Source organism: Penaeus monodon, chromosome 41, assembly GCF_015228065.2.
Source record: "Penaeus monodon isolate SGIC_2016 chromosome 41, NSTDA_Pmon_1, whole genome shotgun sequence".
In the NCBI taxonomy this organism is placed as follows: Eukaryota; Metazoa; Arthropoda; class Malacostraca; order Decapoda; family Penaeidae; genus Penaeus; species Penaeus monodon.
This window is the reverse complement of record NC_051426.1, coordinates 3,784,602-3,802,101: the sequence shown is the minus strand read 5'-3', so window position 1 is coordinate 3,802,101 and position 17,500 is coordinate 3,784,602. Positions and strand designations below refer to the sequence as shown.

The following is a 17,500-nucleotide window of genomic DNA, read 5'->3' as shown; positions in this document are numbered from 1 at the left end:
AGAGAGAGAGAGAGAGAGAGAGAGAGAGAGAGAGAGAGAGAGAGAGAGAGAGAGAGAGAGAGAGAGAGAGAGAGAGAGAGAGACTTTAATTATCTACGAGGATAAATTCTAATGTTTCAAAATCACGACACAGCTTCTTGTCCATACTGGTTCTCCAATATCCCAAAGTTATATTGGAGAGCAACAGGGCAATTTTGCACGACCATAAATGTTCCATGTTTGAGTGTCAGCATATTGAGTCGGCGTCTACGTTTGTTGAGAGTGTACGTGAAGAATTCCGTGGCAAAGAAGGCTCTGCCCCTCCCCCATACGCGCACACCGACCCCCTTGGCACTTCGATAAGAGATCGTGTCCCACGACATGGACTCCCCTCCACCGCCTAGGTTAACAAACAAAGCATTATAAAAAAAAGTCTTTATTTACACCTGTACAATTCAACATCTGTTCACCTTAAAGGCATCCGCTTCGCAGCAGAACACCGTTCACTGCCACAAACACCAAATCACTCAATCAAATCTATACATATATGTATCAAAACAAGAAAAAAATGGCACAGACGTTGAGATCCCACAAAATGATAACAAATAAAAAATAAGGATCATACAGTACTATCATTCATACCAATGTTATTGTCAATAAAAACTACAAGATACAATTATTAGAAAATCATTATAATAATGACGATGACATGAAATCCATTTGCTAAATGTGTGTGTGTGCATGCGTGTGTGTGTGTGTGTGTGTGTGTGTGTGTGTGTGTGTGTGTGTGTGTGTGTGCATGTGTGTGTGTGTGTGTGTGCATGTGTGTGTGCGTTTGTGTGTGCATGCGCGCCCGTGTGTGTATGTGTGTGTGTGTGTGTGTGTGTGTGTGTGTGTGTGTGTGTGTGTGTGTGTGTGTGTGTGTGTGTGTGTGTGTGTGTGTGTGTGTGTGTGTGTGTGTGTGTGTGCGTGCGTGTGCATGCGTGTGTGTGTGGTGTGTGTGTGTGTGTGTGTGTGTGTGTGTGTGTGTGTGTGTGTGTGTGTGTGTGTGTGTGTGTGTGTGTGTGTGTGTGTGTGTGTGTGTGTGTGTGTGTGTGTGTGTGTGTGTGTGTGTGTTGTGTGGTGGTGAGTGTGAGTGTGAGTGTGAGTGTGTGTGTGTGTGTGGTGTGTGTGTGTGTGGCGTGCGTGCGTGCGTGCGTGCGTGCGTGCGTGGTTGTGGTGATGTGGTTGTGTTGCGAGTGCGTGTGCAGTGTGCGCGTGCGTGTGGTGTGCGCGTGTGTGTGTTGCGCGTGTGTGCGTGTGTGTGGTGTGTGTGCGGACGTTGGTGTGGAGCGCGTGTGCGTGTGTGTGCCGTGTGGTGTTGCTGTGGTGTGTGTGCGCGTGTATGTTGTCTTCTGTGTCCGTTGTGTGAGCGGTCGTCGTTGGCGCGTATTTGTATAATTTTTCCAAGAAAAGCAAATAGAATCGACTTTTCGACATCACCTTATCTGTATAAACCATCATGAATTTCACTTGTTAGAAATATATCTCTTCAATTTCTCATTATGATGAGCCTGCGCTTTGTGTACATATTTCTTGATGATAGTAAGGGATATCTCGTAGGACAGAGACAGGAACAGAAGAAGAGGAAGAAAGGAGGGGGAGGGGAAGGGGGCGAGAGGAAGGAAGAGAGGAGGCAGAAGGGAGGGAGGGAAAAGGGGAAGGGGAGAATAACAGGAGGAGGGAGGGAAAGGGAAGAAGGAGAAGGAGGGGGAGGAACAGGAGAAACAGTATGGGAAGGAGGGATAGGAAGGAGGAGGTGGAGGAGGTGAAGAATGTGGAGGAGGAGGAGGAGGAAGGTGAGGTAGGACTTGGAGAAGGGAACAGAAAGAGGAATAGGAGGGAAAAGAGGGAGACGATGAGGAAAGGGAGATAGGAGGAAGACAGAAGACGGAGGGGAAACGTGAAGGAGATGCAGGATGAAGGCGAGGAGTAAAGCCTTTTTGATTCTCATTCTCTCTCTCTCTTTCTGCCTTTTCTCCTTCTTTTCCTTCTCTTCCTTTTCCTCCTCTCCTCTCCTCTCTACCACAAACATCCACGCGCACGCCTTGCCCCCCCCCCCTAGATGCGCTCCCGGTGTCGGTTGCGCGTGTGGCGGTCGAGGTCGGACTTCTGCAGCGCGGCGTATGCGCAGAAGGAGCACTTGTAGGGGCGCTCGCCGGTGTGGCTGCGGATGTGGCGCACGAGGCTACCCTTTGACGTCATCTTCTGCTCGCAGTAGGGGCAGCGGAAGGGCCTCTTGGCGGCTTCGAAGGGCTCCGCCGCGCCCCTCGCTGCGCCCTGTGCCTGCTGCAGCCGCACCGCAGCTGCCGCCGACGTCGGGTCGAGCATGCGGGAAAACGGGGGCAAAACGAGGTCGGACTCGGAGGGCCTCCCGAAGGCCGTGGCCGGCCCCCCCTGCGGCGGAGGAGGGGGGGCGGGGCGCGTGGGGAGCTCTGGGGCATGGACGCCCTGCCACGCCTGTGGGTGGGAGGCGCAGTCCACGCGGCCGCCGCCCAGATGGCTCAGCTGCAAGGAGAAAAGCAGAACGGGTCACACGCTGGCGTCCGGCTCTCGTGCGCCAATCTGACCTGGCTCTGACCTGGGCTCCGGCCGGGGCTCTGACCTGGGCTCTAGCGTGGGATCTTCCAGGACAGGATTCCCTTGGTGCTCAATTTCGATTTGGCTGATCTGTTTTGGTGTTTCCTGCCCCCCCCCCCTCTTTCGCGCGTTCCTCGGGGTCACGCTGCTCTTTCCCGTTCGTCTAGATTCTTCCACTAGTGCTGTTTCCGCAACATCTACCTACAAAGTGCTTACTGTGTTAGCTTAAGAATATTCCAGAAAATATAGCTTATCTTTTCTTAAAACTTTATTTCGTAAACAGTCATTTTCCGGTTCCTTCATTTGTAGACCTTACATTAAATATTACAATCATAATTATAATAATAATAGTAATAATAATAACAATGATGATAATAATAACAATGATAATAAATAACAATAATAATGATAATAATAATAATAACAATGATAATAATAATAATTTACCACAATTATAATTGCAAAAATAACTTCCTTGATCTGTTCTACTCTCGCAAGTGTTCTTGGCTGCCGCTATAGTCTTCCTGGGGACGAGATCATTATTTCCTTTCGAATGAAATCACTTCGCGGCTCTCCACCGCGCTCCAGAAAGGGGGGGAGAGGATGAGAGGAGAGGAGAGGAGAGGGGAAAGGAGAGGAGAGGGGACAGAGGAGAGAGGAGGGGAAAGGAGAGAAGGAGGAGGAGAGGAGAGGGGAGGAGGAAAGGAGAGAGAGGAGAGGAGAGGAGAGGAGAGGAGAGGAGAGGAGAGGAGAGGAGAGGAGAGGAGAGTAAGAGAGAAGAGAGGAGAGAGAAGAGAAGATAGAAGATAGAAGAGAGGAGAGAGGAGGGGAGGGAGAAAGAAACAAGGGGAGAGGGGGTCCTCCGGAGGGACGCCTTAGGAGTGGTGCTGAGACTGAGGCAGCGGTGGGGGCGAGTGGTTCGCCAGGAAGGCCTGCGGCGGAAGCGGCAAGGGCGCGGCGGCGGCGGCGGCGGCGGCGGCGGCGCTGAGGTGGTGCGCCATGACGAAGGGGTGTGCATGACGCGAGCGCAGGTGGCGGTCGAGGTCGGACTTTTGAATGGCCGCGTACGGGCACGTGGGGCAGCGGTAGGGGCGCTCGCCTGTGTGCATCCGGAGGTGCCTGATTAGGCTGTCCTTGCGGCGGGCGCGGTGCGGGCACAGCGGGCAGCGGAACGGCCTCTCCGCCGCCACCTGCGAGGCCTCCAGACATGCCTCGTCGCCCGGCCGCCAGCGCGCCACGGCGCCGGGCCGGCCGCCGCCTGCGGACGCGCCGCACCCTGCGCCGCCGCCGCCGCCGCCGCCGCCACAACGCCGCTGTGAACAAGAGCACACTATCAGATTCCGCCTCTCCTCCCCTCCTCTCCTCCACACTCTGCTCCAACTGACGGCCTGCTTCCCTCCACCCCTCCTCCACCCCTCCAGTCTGCGCCACTTGCCCTCAATGCTCAGAATTAACATGTACAAAACAGACTGACTGCGTTTCGCGAAGGGCGGGAGGAGGAGGGACAAGGGCGGCACAAGGAGATCCCCCTCATTCCTACCACACACTCAATATATAGACAGAATTCTCAAATCATTTTTAGTCTTTTCTTGCTTGCATATGTCTTCTCTAAGCCAGAGACGGAACGACCTCACGCAACTCACTCTCTCTCTCTCCCCCACTCCCGGTCCTCCGTCGCCTTCTCTCCCCCGTCTCTTGGGCGCCTTAGGTATCGCCGCCCGAGGGGCTCGTGAACGAGTCCGTGAGAACACCCCCGGCAGCGCCTTGGCGGCCAACGGGCCCCTGCCAGCTACCGGCAGCAGCAGTAGAGGGTGCCTGAGCCTGCGCGTAGGCGCGACTTGAGGCGCCGCCCATGACGTTGGCGAGGCAGGAGGCACCGGAGACGGGCGGCCAGGCGGCCGCGGCGTCTTTGTGGCGGCGTCGGATGTGTTTGTCGACGTCGGACTTCTGGATGGCGCGGTAGGGGCAGAAGGAGCACTTGAAGGGGCGCTCGCCCGTGTGCGTGCGGATGTGCCTGGCGAGGCTGTCTCTGGTGGTGGCGCGGTAGGGGCACAGAGGGCACATGTGCGGCCGCTCGGAGGTGGTGGCGGCGGCGGCGGCGGCGGGGGCGGCAGGGGGGACGGAGGAGACGCCCCCCGCGTGGTGCTGCGCCCCCCCCAGCCTGTGCGGCGCCCGGACAGCAGGCGCGGCCCCGGCCAAACGCGCAACGAGACTTTCGGAAAGGCTTTCCCACGCACGGCGCGCCAGGTCGGGGCCTTGCAGCTGCAAAGGAAGAAAACGCGGCGTGAGTTGCAGCGCTGGGCTCGGCCGGCGGGGGGGGGGTTAGTGGGTCGCTGCCTGGGGTCAGGGTCAGCTGGCCTCAGGGCAACACATTAGCAGGCTTGCGAGAGGAGATCCAGACAAATACACAGGAGGAAGAGGGAAGTGTCACACAGCAGCCCCTGGCCAGCAAGCGCCAGGGCCGCAAGATAAGCTTTCGTGCGTCCAAAGGCGCCCAACAAACCCTTCGAAAAACAGCCCCGCCCTACCTCGGCGCCTCCAGGGGCACCGTCACGCGTTTCCTTCCTCGCGTGGCCTCTCCTCAATCCCCCGCCCGATTCGCTCACGCCGCAGAGCCCACAAGGGCCAGGGCGGACTGCCTGGGCGGGCTCAGAGGAGGGGCCCCCCGTAGGCGGCGTGCTTGCTTCGCTCGTGCTTCCTCAGGTCGGTGGCCTGGATGGCGGCGAAGGGGCAGAAGCGGCAGCGGTGCGGCCGGTGGCCCGTGTGCGTGTGCATGTGGCGCACCAGCTTGTCGCGGGCCACGGCGCGGTACGGGCAGTGCGGGCACGCGTGGCGCCGCTCGCCGCGGTGGTAGCGGAGGTGGCGCTCCAGGCTGGACGCCGAGCTGAGCGTCCTGCCACACAGGCTGCACACGGTGCCCGCGGCTCGGCCCGCGCCCACGCCCACGCCGCCGACGCCGGGGCAACGCTGCAAAGGAAAAGGCACGTCAGCTGGCTCGGATGCCCCCTCGCCGCCGCCGCCGTCAGCGCCCCGCCTTCCCCCTCTTTCCTCTCCCCTCTCCCCCTCCTCTGCGCTTCCTCCGGTTTCTCTTGCCCTCGCTTTCTGTGTTAATTTCTCTAATTTCTCTCTGTCTCTGTCTTTCCGTCTCATCTAAGTGCCTGTCTAATGGCATCCTTATCCTGAGCTGCTGAGCAGTTATCCTCGTGGCTTCTGCGGATTCTTTTACCGCAAAGTCCGTTCCATCACTACTGCTCTGATTTTCTCCGTCTATGAAATGAAACGAGATTGTCAGCCGATGACTAAAGCACACTCGTGTATGCACATGTGTGTGTGGTTGTGCGTGCGTATGCACGTATGCGTGCGTGTGTGCACATGTTTGTGTGGTTGTGCGTGCGTGTGTGGTTGTGCGTGCGTGTGTGGTTGTGCGTGCGTGTGTACGTATGCGTGAATGTGTACGTATGCGTGCGTGTGCGTGCGTGTTTGCACATGCGTGAGCGCGTATGCTGTGTATATGCGTGCTTGCTTGCGCGTACGTGCGTGTCCGTATACAATAAGCCCAACGTGCAAGTGACAATCTGCGCCACACCTAAAATCTGTCCGCAAAGAACAACGGTCTCCCTTTCAAGGCAAAGCGTCGTCCTTATTACAAGGATGCGAGTCGTGGCTGGGGCCGACCTGGGGCCAATCGTTAACACACACAACTGGGGTCTAAAGCAAGAGTTGGGTGTCGCAGACCAAGTAGTGCTCTTGCTGCATTCAGGTGGGTTACTCAGCTCCGACAGACTTCGCCAGAAATAAGCGGCGAAATTCGCCGATCGCACCGGGGGAGAATAGACGCCTGAATGAGCCCTCAGCTCTCCGCTTCACGCCGCCCGCACCGCAAGGACACCCACAATGACGTGTGGGGTCGCGGAGATGAGAGGCGAGATACGGCTGTCACAATCTTTAGCTTCCACTCGAGTATGGTGACGAACCCTGCTCTAGACAGTCCGCACGCAGAGGAATACTTGTGCCGACGAGCGCCGATCGCTCCTGCGGCCAGAGGCGGCGTGAGTTGGCCCTCCGCGGCGCCAGAGCCAGCGACGGCAGTGGAAGGAGGCGAGATCACTCATACGATTCTGGCTGAATGTGAATTTGGTTTTAGCACAACTAGTATAGACAACTGTATATAATAGCTGTTGTTTCGTGAATTCATGGTTGACATTTAAATTTTGTATTTTGGATGGACTAACAATGTTACGTTTTTGTATCTTATTTACAATTTAGTTGTAAACTCATTTCTTATCTGTTTCTATCACTATACCTGTGAATTTGTAGCTAGTAAAATATCTATCGCATCTACGCGTGTGCATATGTGTATGAGTAAGTATTAGTGTGTGCACACGTGTGAATACGTATTAGCGCGCGTGTATGTGTGTACGAGTGTCCGTGTGCGTATGTGTGCAAGCCTGTGCGTGAGCGTATGTCCCCGAGCGGCGCCCCCAGCCCCCCTCCAAGGATCCATCCAGAAGACCGTTCCTTCTCCTTCTTTATTGTTTCAAAGCCTACAAAGTTGTTCAGTCTCAGACTAAAACAATGTTCTCGAGCAAACGAAAACGCCAAAAATATCATCATAATGCAAATAATAGATACATAACGATACCTAGACACCCATATATATATATATATATATATATATATATATATATATATATATATATATATATATATATATATATATTATATATATATCATATATATATAATTATATATACATCATATACATAATATATATATATATATATATATATATATATATATATATATATAAATATATATATATATATATATATATATATATATATATATATATATATATATATATATATAATCATATATATACTATATATATATATATATATATATATTATATAATATATATTATATATATATATTAATAGCTATATATATATATCATATATATATATATATATATATATAATATATATATAAAACATATATATATATACAATAATATATATATATAATATATATAATATATATATATATAATAATATATATACATATATATATATATAATAATACATATATATATATATATATATATATATAATATATATATATATATATATATATTAAGGAATTTTCTGGGTACGAGTTTTGTCACAAAATCATTTGTGTAAACTTAAAAAACACAAACCAATGTTCTTTTTTTTTTAAGAAAAAAAAGCGAGACAAGTCAATTACTACCAATTAAATAATAATCATTTTATTGCCAATATATACTATAATATAAATAATTTCCATAATAATAATTGATAATAATAACAGCAAAACAATAACAAATAATAATAATGATATCAATAATAATAATAATAATAATAATAATAATAATAATAATTATTATTATTATTATTATTATAATAACAATAACAATAATAATAATAATAATAATAATAATAATAATAATAATAATAATAATAATAATAATAATAACAACAATAACAATAACAAACATCTACTTACAACATAGTTGGATGTGATAAAAATAATTCTTTTCATTAAAAAATATATACAGAAACACCTCAAGTTTACATAAAACTTTACTGATCCAAGAAAATTACCATAAAGCATTATGTGATTAATGAGACCAAGGAGTGAAGTATAGCAGAGGTGCATCATAACAAGTAGAAATCATTTAACAAGTCATTTCACCATTTTTCCTACCCATGTCGACGGAAACCCTTATTGTGGCTTTCCTTTGCAACCAACGCCTCGTCTCGCGGCCGCCCGCCCTCGCCTTCCCCAGAGCCGCCGTCCCTCCTTCGGGCCAAACACCAGCGAGGCGCCGCGAGATCAAATGCCTCACAAGATTAACCAACAAGGAATGGAAAAGGACGTTTTAAAAACTTTAAAATAGAATCAAAGCAATCATATTTCTCTTTCTATTATAGAATACTGGCCAATTTCACTTTTTCTTCCTCCTTTGTAGCCTTTCCTGTTTTCCTTCTCCGCTCGGGTCTCGCCCCCCCCCCCCCCGCCTCCTCCACTTTGGCGCTCACTCCTCGGCCGAGCGCACAAGCGCACGCGCACACACAGTAGGGGACTCGTGCCGAAGGAGGCCTCGGGTCCGCCGGGCCCCGGAGGATCCCAAGGGACCCTTTATCGAAAGGCCGCGGCCCGCCTTCGGCAGCGCCTCCTTCGAGCGTTAGAGGAGCGGCTCCGGACCCTGGAACTGCTGTTGCTGCGCCTGTTGGTGGTGATGGTGGTGGTGGTGATGCTGGTGGTGTAGGTGCAGCTGCTGGTGCGGGTGGCGAGCGCGGATGTGCCTGTGGAGGGCACTGGAGTCGGCGGAGCGGAAGGCACAGGCGGGGCACGCGTACGGCTTCTCGCCCGTGTGTGTGCGAAGGTGCTTCTTCATATCCCCCCGGCGAAGGGCGCGGTAAGGGCACCAGCCGCACACAAAGGGTTTCAGGTCGCCGTCGGCCATCCCCCCGCCGCCGCCGCCGCCGCCGCCGCCAACGCTGCCGCCACCGCCGCCGTCGCCGCCGCAGGAGGCGTGGCGCTCCGCCAGCGTCAAAGCGCCCGACGGGAGGGAGGCGCCCCGACGAACCGCCGCCGCGACCACCGCTGCCAGGCCTCCGGGACGCGACTGCAAGGAAACCACCACATCAGCACTGCACTTGCACGGCCTCCTCTCTCGGAGAGCCTCTTTCCCTCTGCTCCTTCTGGGGAGGGGAGGGGCGGGGAGGAAGGGGCGGAGGAGGGGAGAGGCGGAGGCGACGGCCTTCACAGACCAGCGCTTCAGCGACGTCTATTCCCTGACCGAGATATGGGGAACCAGAAATAGGAATGATACAAAGAAAAAAAGAAAAAAGAAAAGAAAAAAAAAAGGATGCATAATACCCGGGAAATAGTTGTCCTTTTCCGGTTTCAAAAACATTTCCAAAGTCCTGCTAAACATGGCTCTGAGTAAGGCTTTGAGAAGGGAGAGTGGAGGGGGGGGGGGTGAAAAGGCTTATTACAGAAGACGTGAGAAAGACGAGTAAAGAGGCTGTAGGGCCGTGAGGAGGACGGAAAAGGTGAGAGATGAGGAAGGTCTACGAGAAGAGAGGAGAAGCCAAACAGGTGGCAGGAGGAGGCGAGGCAGCAGACAGAAGGAAGGGAGACGGAGGCGACACACTTGCGGCGGGCGGGAGGCGCCCAGGTCGCAGGGAGAGGCCGGGCTTACGGAGGCGACGCCGGCCCTTCGGAGTGCAGCGGGGGGCGCGAGGCGGAGGCAGAGGGCTCGGCAGACGTGGGGGGGCGAGTGGGATGCGAGGCTTTGAGCGAAGCACTGGCGGAGGCGGAGGCGGCGGGGATGGAGGGGCAGGAGGAGGGGAGGGTACTCTTAGCAGGCGGGGGCGCGGCGTGCAGAGAGAACTTGTGGGCGCGAGCCAGGGGCTGCGGCAGCGCCTGCGGCAGGGGTGGGCTGACGGGCTGCGGCAGCGCCTGCGGAGGCGCGCGCGCAGCCAGGAGCGGCTGTAGGTCGTCGTACTTGATCTTGTGCACGCCGAGCAGGTGGCGCCGCAGGTTGCTCTTGTCGGCCGACATGTACACGCAGAACACGCACTTGTACGGCTTCTCACCGGTGTGCGTGCGCACGTGCTTGTCCAGGTCGACCCGCGAGCGCGACCGGTAGTGGCAGAAGACGCACGGGTAGTGCCGGTCAGCCCCCAGGGTGCCCCTGACCGCGCCGCCGCCCGCGCCGCCCACCCAGCCGGCGGCGGCAGCGGCGGCGGAGGCAGAGGCCCCTTCGCCCGCGGCCCAGAGCGGTGGCGGCGGCGGCGGCGGCGGCGGCTGCGGCGGGCCATAATTCAGCAACTTAGCGGCCTCGGCTGCGGCGCTCGTCGGCATCGATGTCTCCGGGGGACCACGCTGGAACAGACAACCCGCCTGTCAGCCATTGCCTCAACCTCTCGCCGCCTCCACCTCCAACTCCGCCACACGGGCGGCGCTCGCTGCTCTCCCGGCGGCCCTTCCCTCGCACCTCCCTGGGCTGTTCCTGCCATGCCACTCCGGGCATTGCCATTCGCCCCCTCCCCTCCCCCACACACCGCTCTCTTCCTGGTTCGGAATTCATTAAAAAATATATATACAACGCAAAATTGTGGTTTTGGTTCATTTCATTTATTATCATTAGAACTGGAAAACGTCGGATCTTTCTTTCCATCTGAATGCTGCATCCATCACGCTCTGACCCGCCCTTCAAGCCGCCCTGTCCACACCACCAACATCAGTGACAAGGGAAAGGAGGAGAACAGCAGTTAAACAACATGAATGATGATCAAAAATAAAAATAACAATAAAAAATTGAAAAACAATAAAACAACAAAAACAATGATGATGATGGTAACAATAATAATAATAATAATAATAATAATAATAATAATAATAATGATATTAATAATAACAATAACAACAACAATAATAACAATAACAACAACAATAATAACAATAACAATAATAATAATAGTAATAATAACAATAACAATAATAACGGTAATAATAATAATAATAATAATAATAATAATAATAATAATAATAATAATAATAACAAAAACATAGAAGCACTTATCATCACCTCCCTCTCATTCACCTATTTTTCGTTCTTCCTCGTCCTCCTCCCTCCCTTCCTCTTCTGTGCCTCTTCCTATCTTCCTCTTCGTCCTCTTTCTCCAATTTTCCATCTCGCTCTCTTGCCTATCCTCCTCCAAGCCACCTACTTGGGGTGCTCGAGCGAGGCGGCCGAATAGGAGGGCGGCGGCGGCGGCGGCAACAGCCTGACCGCCGCGACGCCACCGTTGCCATTCCCGTCAGCGCCACTCCCACGCCCCGCGCCCACGACCGCACCCGCGCCAGTGTGGTGTCGCGTGCGGACGTGGCGGTGCACATTGCTCTTGTGGGCGGCGCGGTAGGGGCAGAAGGGGCACTGGAAGGGGCGCTCGCCCGTGTGCGTGCGGATGTGGCGGGTCAGATCCATGGCGGAGCGGAATTGCCGCCCGCACAGCGCGCACGCCGACTCCCGCCGCCGCCACCACCCCTATAAAGAGGAGACGCACGCCCTTAGTCAGCGCTCTGGCTCAGAGGGGGGGGGGGCAGGGCGGAGGACAAGGGAGACGGGAAGGAAGGGGGGGGAGGACGCATGGGGAGGGAGGTACGGGCTGCAGGGAGAGAATAGGAGGAGAGAGAGGATAAGGGAAGGGGAAGAGGTGGGGGAGGACGGTCGCCCGCCGTCCTGACGACCCGGATCCCACAGAGCAAACACGGGCCCATACAGCCCTACCCCCAAAGCATCACCATAGACAAGCAGATCCAATCCACCGAGGTAATCTAGTGTTCCTCTGATTCGAGAACATTCCTTCTTGTTCGCCTGCCTCGTCTTCCTTCTGTTCCACAAAGATCGGGTGTGTGTGCGCGAGTGTGACTGCGTATATGCTAGTTTCTGCCGCGGAGCTTATGTATACGTATGGGCTTGTGTGGGGATGGGCGTGCATTTATATCTAGGTTTGTGTGGGCGCATACACGCTTATACGAGTTAAGCGCAGTTGCCCCGAGCACAGCTTCGCAGAATCCGTATCTTCGAAGGATTCCGTCAGGCATTCGTCCACCTGTTGGTCCGCTTCGCTGCAGGCCTGAGCCAACAGCCGCTCATCCGGCCAGATTCTAAATCTTGTCGCTCAGGATCTATACTATATCGTGAGAGTATGAAGTATTTTTATGAACGTCTTTAAAATGTGTCTTAGACCGTTCGAAGTATACGATTACTACACCTTTATGCATACATTTCGCACGACCAGTAGATTCGCATCAGACTCCCGAATATAAACAAACGTGCAGTGAGATTTCAAACACTGAACGACGCCCTTTGCACCTATGAGAAAATATGTGGAATTCCAAGGTTATTTACTCTCTTCTACGAAGAATTGGACAGCAGGATTGTTAAAAGCAGAGTCGAGTGACTGTTACTTTGGACGACAACTCTCATCGCTAGAGGAACCACCGCGGGCGGTCTTTGGTGTGCGCGGCCGCTTCGCATTTACATGTCGGGAAGTGCGAGTGTACGCATTGCGGGGACGTGCGTGTTCGGTTGTGTGCGGGTGAGGGCGCTTGGACGTGCTTGTTGGGGAAACGATGAGAGAGCAAGGGGGCCAAGCAGGGCTGGGAGAGGAAGGGGGCCAGGCAGGGCTGGGAGAGGAAGGGGGCCAAGCTGGGCTGGGAGAGCAAGGGGGCCAAGCAGGGCTGGGAGAGCAAGGGGGCCAAGCAGGGCTGGGAGAGCAAGGGGGCCAAGCAGGGCTGGGAGAGCAAGGGGGCCAAGCAGGGCTGGGAGAGCAAGGGGGCCAAGCAGGGCTGGGAGAGCAAGGGGGCCAAGCAGGGCTGGGAGAGGAAGGGGGCCAAGCAGGGCTGGGAGAGGAAGGGGGCCAAGCAGGGCTGGGAGAGGAAGGGGGCCAAGCAGGGCTGGGGCCGTGGCCGCTCGCCGCCGTGACCGTCCGGTGCCTCGGCCGAATGCAGCCGCGGCAGCAGTCGGGGTGCATTGACACAGAGAAAAAAGGTTGAAGTTTTATTTACAATGAGTCATTATGACAAGATTGCGGGTCAAATCAATCGTTTATATTACAAATAAAATTACCAATAAAAATCAAACATTACAAAAATACAAATGACAATCTATTTTCGCCATGTATCTTGTTCCTTCTCTTTCACCTGTTATAGACAAATTAATAGTTTTCTTGACGAACAAGATATTGTTTCTTGTTGTTTTAGCTTCTGACACAAATGATGGTAATGTCTGTGACGAGTGAGGTTAAAAAAAACTTTAATAATAACGATTCGGATGTTAACAACAATGATGGTAATAATGATGATAAAAAAGCAACCCTACAGGTAAATAAAAACAACGTTATAAAATAAACAAAAATGAAATAAAATTCAGCATATATACATATCTATATATATACACACGTCTATATATACCATACATGCACATATACGCATACCATACATAATATGTAATACGACATATACTTATATATAACATGTATATATAATATTATAGATTTTCATTTATATGCATATGAATATATGTATGTACCTATGTACTCACGCACACGTATATATGCATATGCAATACACACACACACACACATTTATATATATATATATATATATATATATATATATATATATATATATATTAATATATATATATATATACACACACAGAAACATAAATATATATACATATATATAAACAAACATATATACAGGTGCGTATGTAAAAGTATATATAATACAAACATGTATGTATGTATGCATGTATATATGTATATATGTATACATGTGTATAGATGTGTATATATACATATGTATATATATATATATATATATATATATATATATATATACATGTATACAGACATACGTATATATACACATCTAGACACACACACACACACACACACACACACACACACACACACACACACACACACACACACACACACACACACACACACACACACACACACACACAATGTGTGAGCTTCGAAAATAAAAAGTAAGGTTCCCGGAGGCCGGTGCCGCCGTGGCCTCCGCCGTGGCCTCCGCCGGGGCCTCCGCCGTGGCCTCCGCCGCGGCCTCCGCCGTGGCCCCGCCCGCCTCGGGCCACGCCGGTCTTCGGCTGCATGACTAACCGGACTGAATGGACTCGAATCCAATTTTCCTTTCTGTAGCTCGGTTTCAGTTTTATATAACACACCTTGTGGTCAGGAAAACAAACGAGAAATGCTTAAATACATAATGTACAAAAATGGTGAAATGCAAACGGGTTGTGATGTAAAAAATATATTTGGCGTACTGAAGAATATTAACATTCCCCTCTTTCAAAAATAAACTTTAAATTGAAAATGAATACATTTCCTTAGCCACAAAGTAACACTACCGACAGAAAATAAGAAAAACAATCAACTATAAAACAAAAGCTTAATAATGATGATGATAATAATTAATAATAATTAATAATTAATAATTAATAATAATAATAATAATAATAATAATAATAATAATAATAATAATAATAATAATAATAATAATAATAATAATAATAATAATAATAATAATAACAACAACAACAACAACAACAACAACAACAATAATAACAATAATAATACACCTACAAAATCAATGGCCACCAAACGGCAACGGCGCACTTCGCCGCCGCCTCCTCATGCCAGGTCCCCGCTGCGTGCGGGCGGCACTCAACGCGGGCGGCACTCAACGCGGGTGGGTGCCGCCACTGCCGCCCTCGCCGCGGCCAACGAGCGAGTGGTGGGCGGGCGCGGCAGGGGGTGCGGAGGCGGCTGCGGCTGCGGCTGCGGCCAGCGCCGACACCTCGAGCAGCATGAGGTCGGCGTGCACCGTCCGCACGTGGCGGTTGACCGACTGCTTCTGCGACGCGCGGTAAGGGCAGTGCGGGCAGCAGAAGGGCTTCTCGCCCGTGTGGATGCGCAGGTGGCGCCGCAGGTCGTTAGCCAGCCGGAAGCCGCGGCCGCACACGCCGCACACGTGCCGCCGCGCGCCCGCGTCCTCCCCCACCTCGGATCCCACGCTCATGCCTGCGCCTGGGCCTCCGCCTCCGCGCTCTCCTCCTCCTCCTCCAACTCCGCCTCCTCCGTCGAGCGCGGGCGGAACCAGGGGGGGCGGAGGGGCCAGGGGCGATGCCAGGGGCACGGCGGAGGGGGCGCCCGGCAGACCCAGGCGAGAGACGAACGCGGGCAATTGCAGGCGGCACTCGTCCACCATCGCTGCAACACCCTGCAGCCCCTGAAGCAGAACACCTGCCTTAGTACACGCTCCTCGCGGGGGACGGGGAGGGGAGGGGGCAGGGGGCACCTGTTAGCAGGGGGGGGGGGGGGGGTTCGGCGTCTCCATGGTTGGGTTGGGCTGGGTTGGGTTGAGTTGAGCGTGGTTGGGTTGGGTTGGGTTGGGTTGGGTGGGTTGGGTTGGGTTGGGTTGGGTTGGGTTGGGTTGGGCTGGGTTGGGTTGGGTTGGGTTGGGTTGGGTTGGGTTGGGTGGGTTGGGTTGGGTTGAGCGTGGTTGGGTTGGGCTGGGTTGGGTTGGGTTGGGTTGAGCGTGGTTGGGTTGGGCTGGGTTGGGTTGGGTTGGGTTGAGCGTGGTTGGGCTGGGTTGGGTTGGGTTCGGCTGGGTTGGGTTGGGTTGGGCTGGGTTGGGTTGGGTTGGGCTGGGTTGAGCGTGGTTGGGTTGGGTTGGGTTGGGTTGGGTTGGGTTGGGTTGGGTTGGGCTGGGTTGAGCGTGGTTGGGTTGGGTTGGGTTGGGTTGGGTTGGGTTGGGTTGGGTTGGGCTGGGTTGGGTTGGGTTGGGTTGGGCTGGGTTGGGTTGGGTTGGGTTCGGGAATGCGAGTTATAGGTTCAGGGTTTGCAAGCGAGTGTGGCGAAAATCCCTCCCTCAGCGAAGAGGAAGGCAGGGGAGGGGGAGGGGGAGGGGGAGGGGGAGAGGATGACTTTTGACACTCAGGTTCCACCAATGAGGTGTTTGTCTTCTTTTTAAAAACTTTTGAAAACTTATTTTTCTCACATACCAATTTTTGGCCGAAGGGCAGGAATGCACGAGGGAAACTTGACATGTATTTTTGCAAACATCCTGTTTCATCAAGTGATTTGTTACCCTGATTCTTTTTTTTTTTTTTTTTTGTATATCTTTAGCGCGGGGTCATTCTGGTCTGGCCTTGAAACTCCTTCACAAAACTCTTTGCCCGATTAGACTCCAACAAGTACAGTACAAAACTACCAAACTTCTTTCTGTCCAGTCAGATTCACCGATTCTATCCTTGTCTCTTATCCAGAGACATCTTCCCGTGTGCTTTATCAGCACCCACGCCGTTTCTCTCACTTTTTCTTCTCCTTGCTTCTGTCCTCCTCTTTTTCCGCTCCATACCTCGAATTTCTTTACGCCTACCGCCCAAAAGTGTATATATATTCATATAACAATAACTCATACCCAGCACAAAATGATACATAAAACTGCAGACGAAACAAACGAAACTAATCACAGCTAATATGCAAATCCTGGACACCAAGCGGCGGTGGTCACTCCTCGCGGGTGGCTTAATCCAGCGAGGTCGCTCAGCTCAGCGGCGTTTCCTAGCGCTCTGGTCACGTGGGCAGGTGCGAGAGCTGCGACAGCGCCTGGCCGTGGACCGAGCGTGTATCAACGTTGTGCACGGTGCGCAGGTGGCGGTAGACACTGCTCTTGACGGCGGCGCGGAAGGTGCACATGGGGCACAGGTACGGCTTCTCGCCCGTGTGCGTGCGCACGTGGCGCCGCAGGTCCTCCAGGCGGCCGAACCCTCGCCCGCAAACAACGCAGTCCACGCCCCGCTGCTGCATGCTGCCCACCACTCCTCCAACTCCTCCTCCACCTCCTGTTCCTCCTCCAGGGCCTCCGCCACCCACTCGAGCCAGCTGGGCGCCCAAGATCCCCACTCCCACGCCCGCGGTTCCCTAAAAGAGAGGAGGGGGTGCCACTTAGACCCTGACACTCCTACAGCATGCCACTGGCAACAAGTACAGACAAACAAGCTATGAAACAGAGCTCTCTCTTGAGGACATAAGTATAGGATACAAACAGAACAGCTGAGTTCATCTAACGCTTCTTCTTCTTGTTCATTATGCGTGACTTACACCATGCTCAGGACAAAGGCAAAAATGCATAACACCTAGGAAGACTCGAACATAAATAGTCCAATGAAAATGAACAAAAACACATCAGATACGTACGGTAATAATATCATTGTGTGTGTGTGTGTGAGAGAGAGAGAGAGAGAGAGAGAGAGAGAGAGAGAGAG

At 52.1% G+C, this 17,500-nt stretch overlaps 2 protein-coding genes across 9 annotated transcripts in view; both read right to left on the bottom strand.

Moving 5' to 3' along the window:
* Positions 1–17,500, bottom strand: part of LOC119598621 (longitudinals lacking protein, isoforms A/B/D/L-like) — a 122,083-nt gene that overhangs the window by 920 nt on the left and 103,663 nt on the right. For 2 of the 8 annotated variants that reach the window (XM_037948297.1, XM_037948303.1), the window contains exon 5: positions 9,271–10,515. The exons of 1 other annotated variant lie outside the window; for it this stretch is intronic. In XM_037948297.1, coding sequence (XP_037804225.1) covers positions 9,826–10,515 — 690 coding nt within the window. In that variant the 3' untranslated portion in view covers positions 9,271–9,825. Of the gene's footprint in view, positions 1–4,114; positions 4,861–8,463; positions 9,251–9,270; positions 10,516–11,270; positions 11,681–14,831; positions 15,460–16,328; positions 17,157–17,500 lie in introns of those variants that run through there. 5 more of the 8 variants (XM_037948298.1, XM_037948302.1, XM_037948309.1 and 2 more) reach the window with 5 other exon arrangements.
* Positions 1,802–3,268, bottom strand: LOC119598625 (zinc finger protein 296-like). The gene has a single exon (XM_037948314.1). The coding sequence runs from the start codon at positions 2,347–2,349 to the stop codon at positions 2,080–2,082; it is 270 nt and encodes an 89-aa protein (XP_037804242.1). The 5' UTR covers positions 2,350–3,268; the 3' UTR covers positions 1,802–2,079.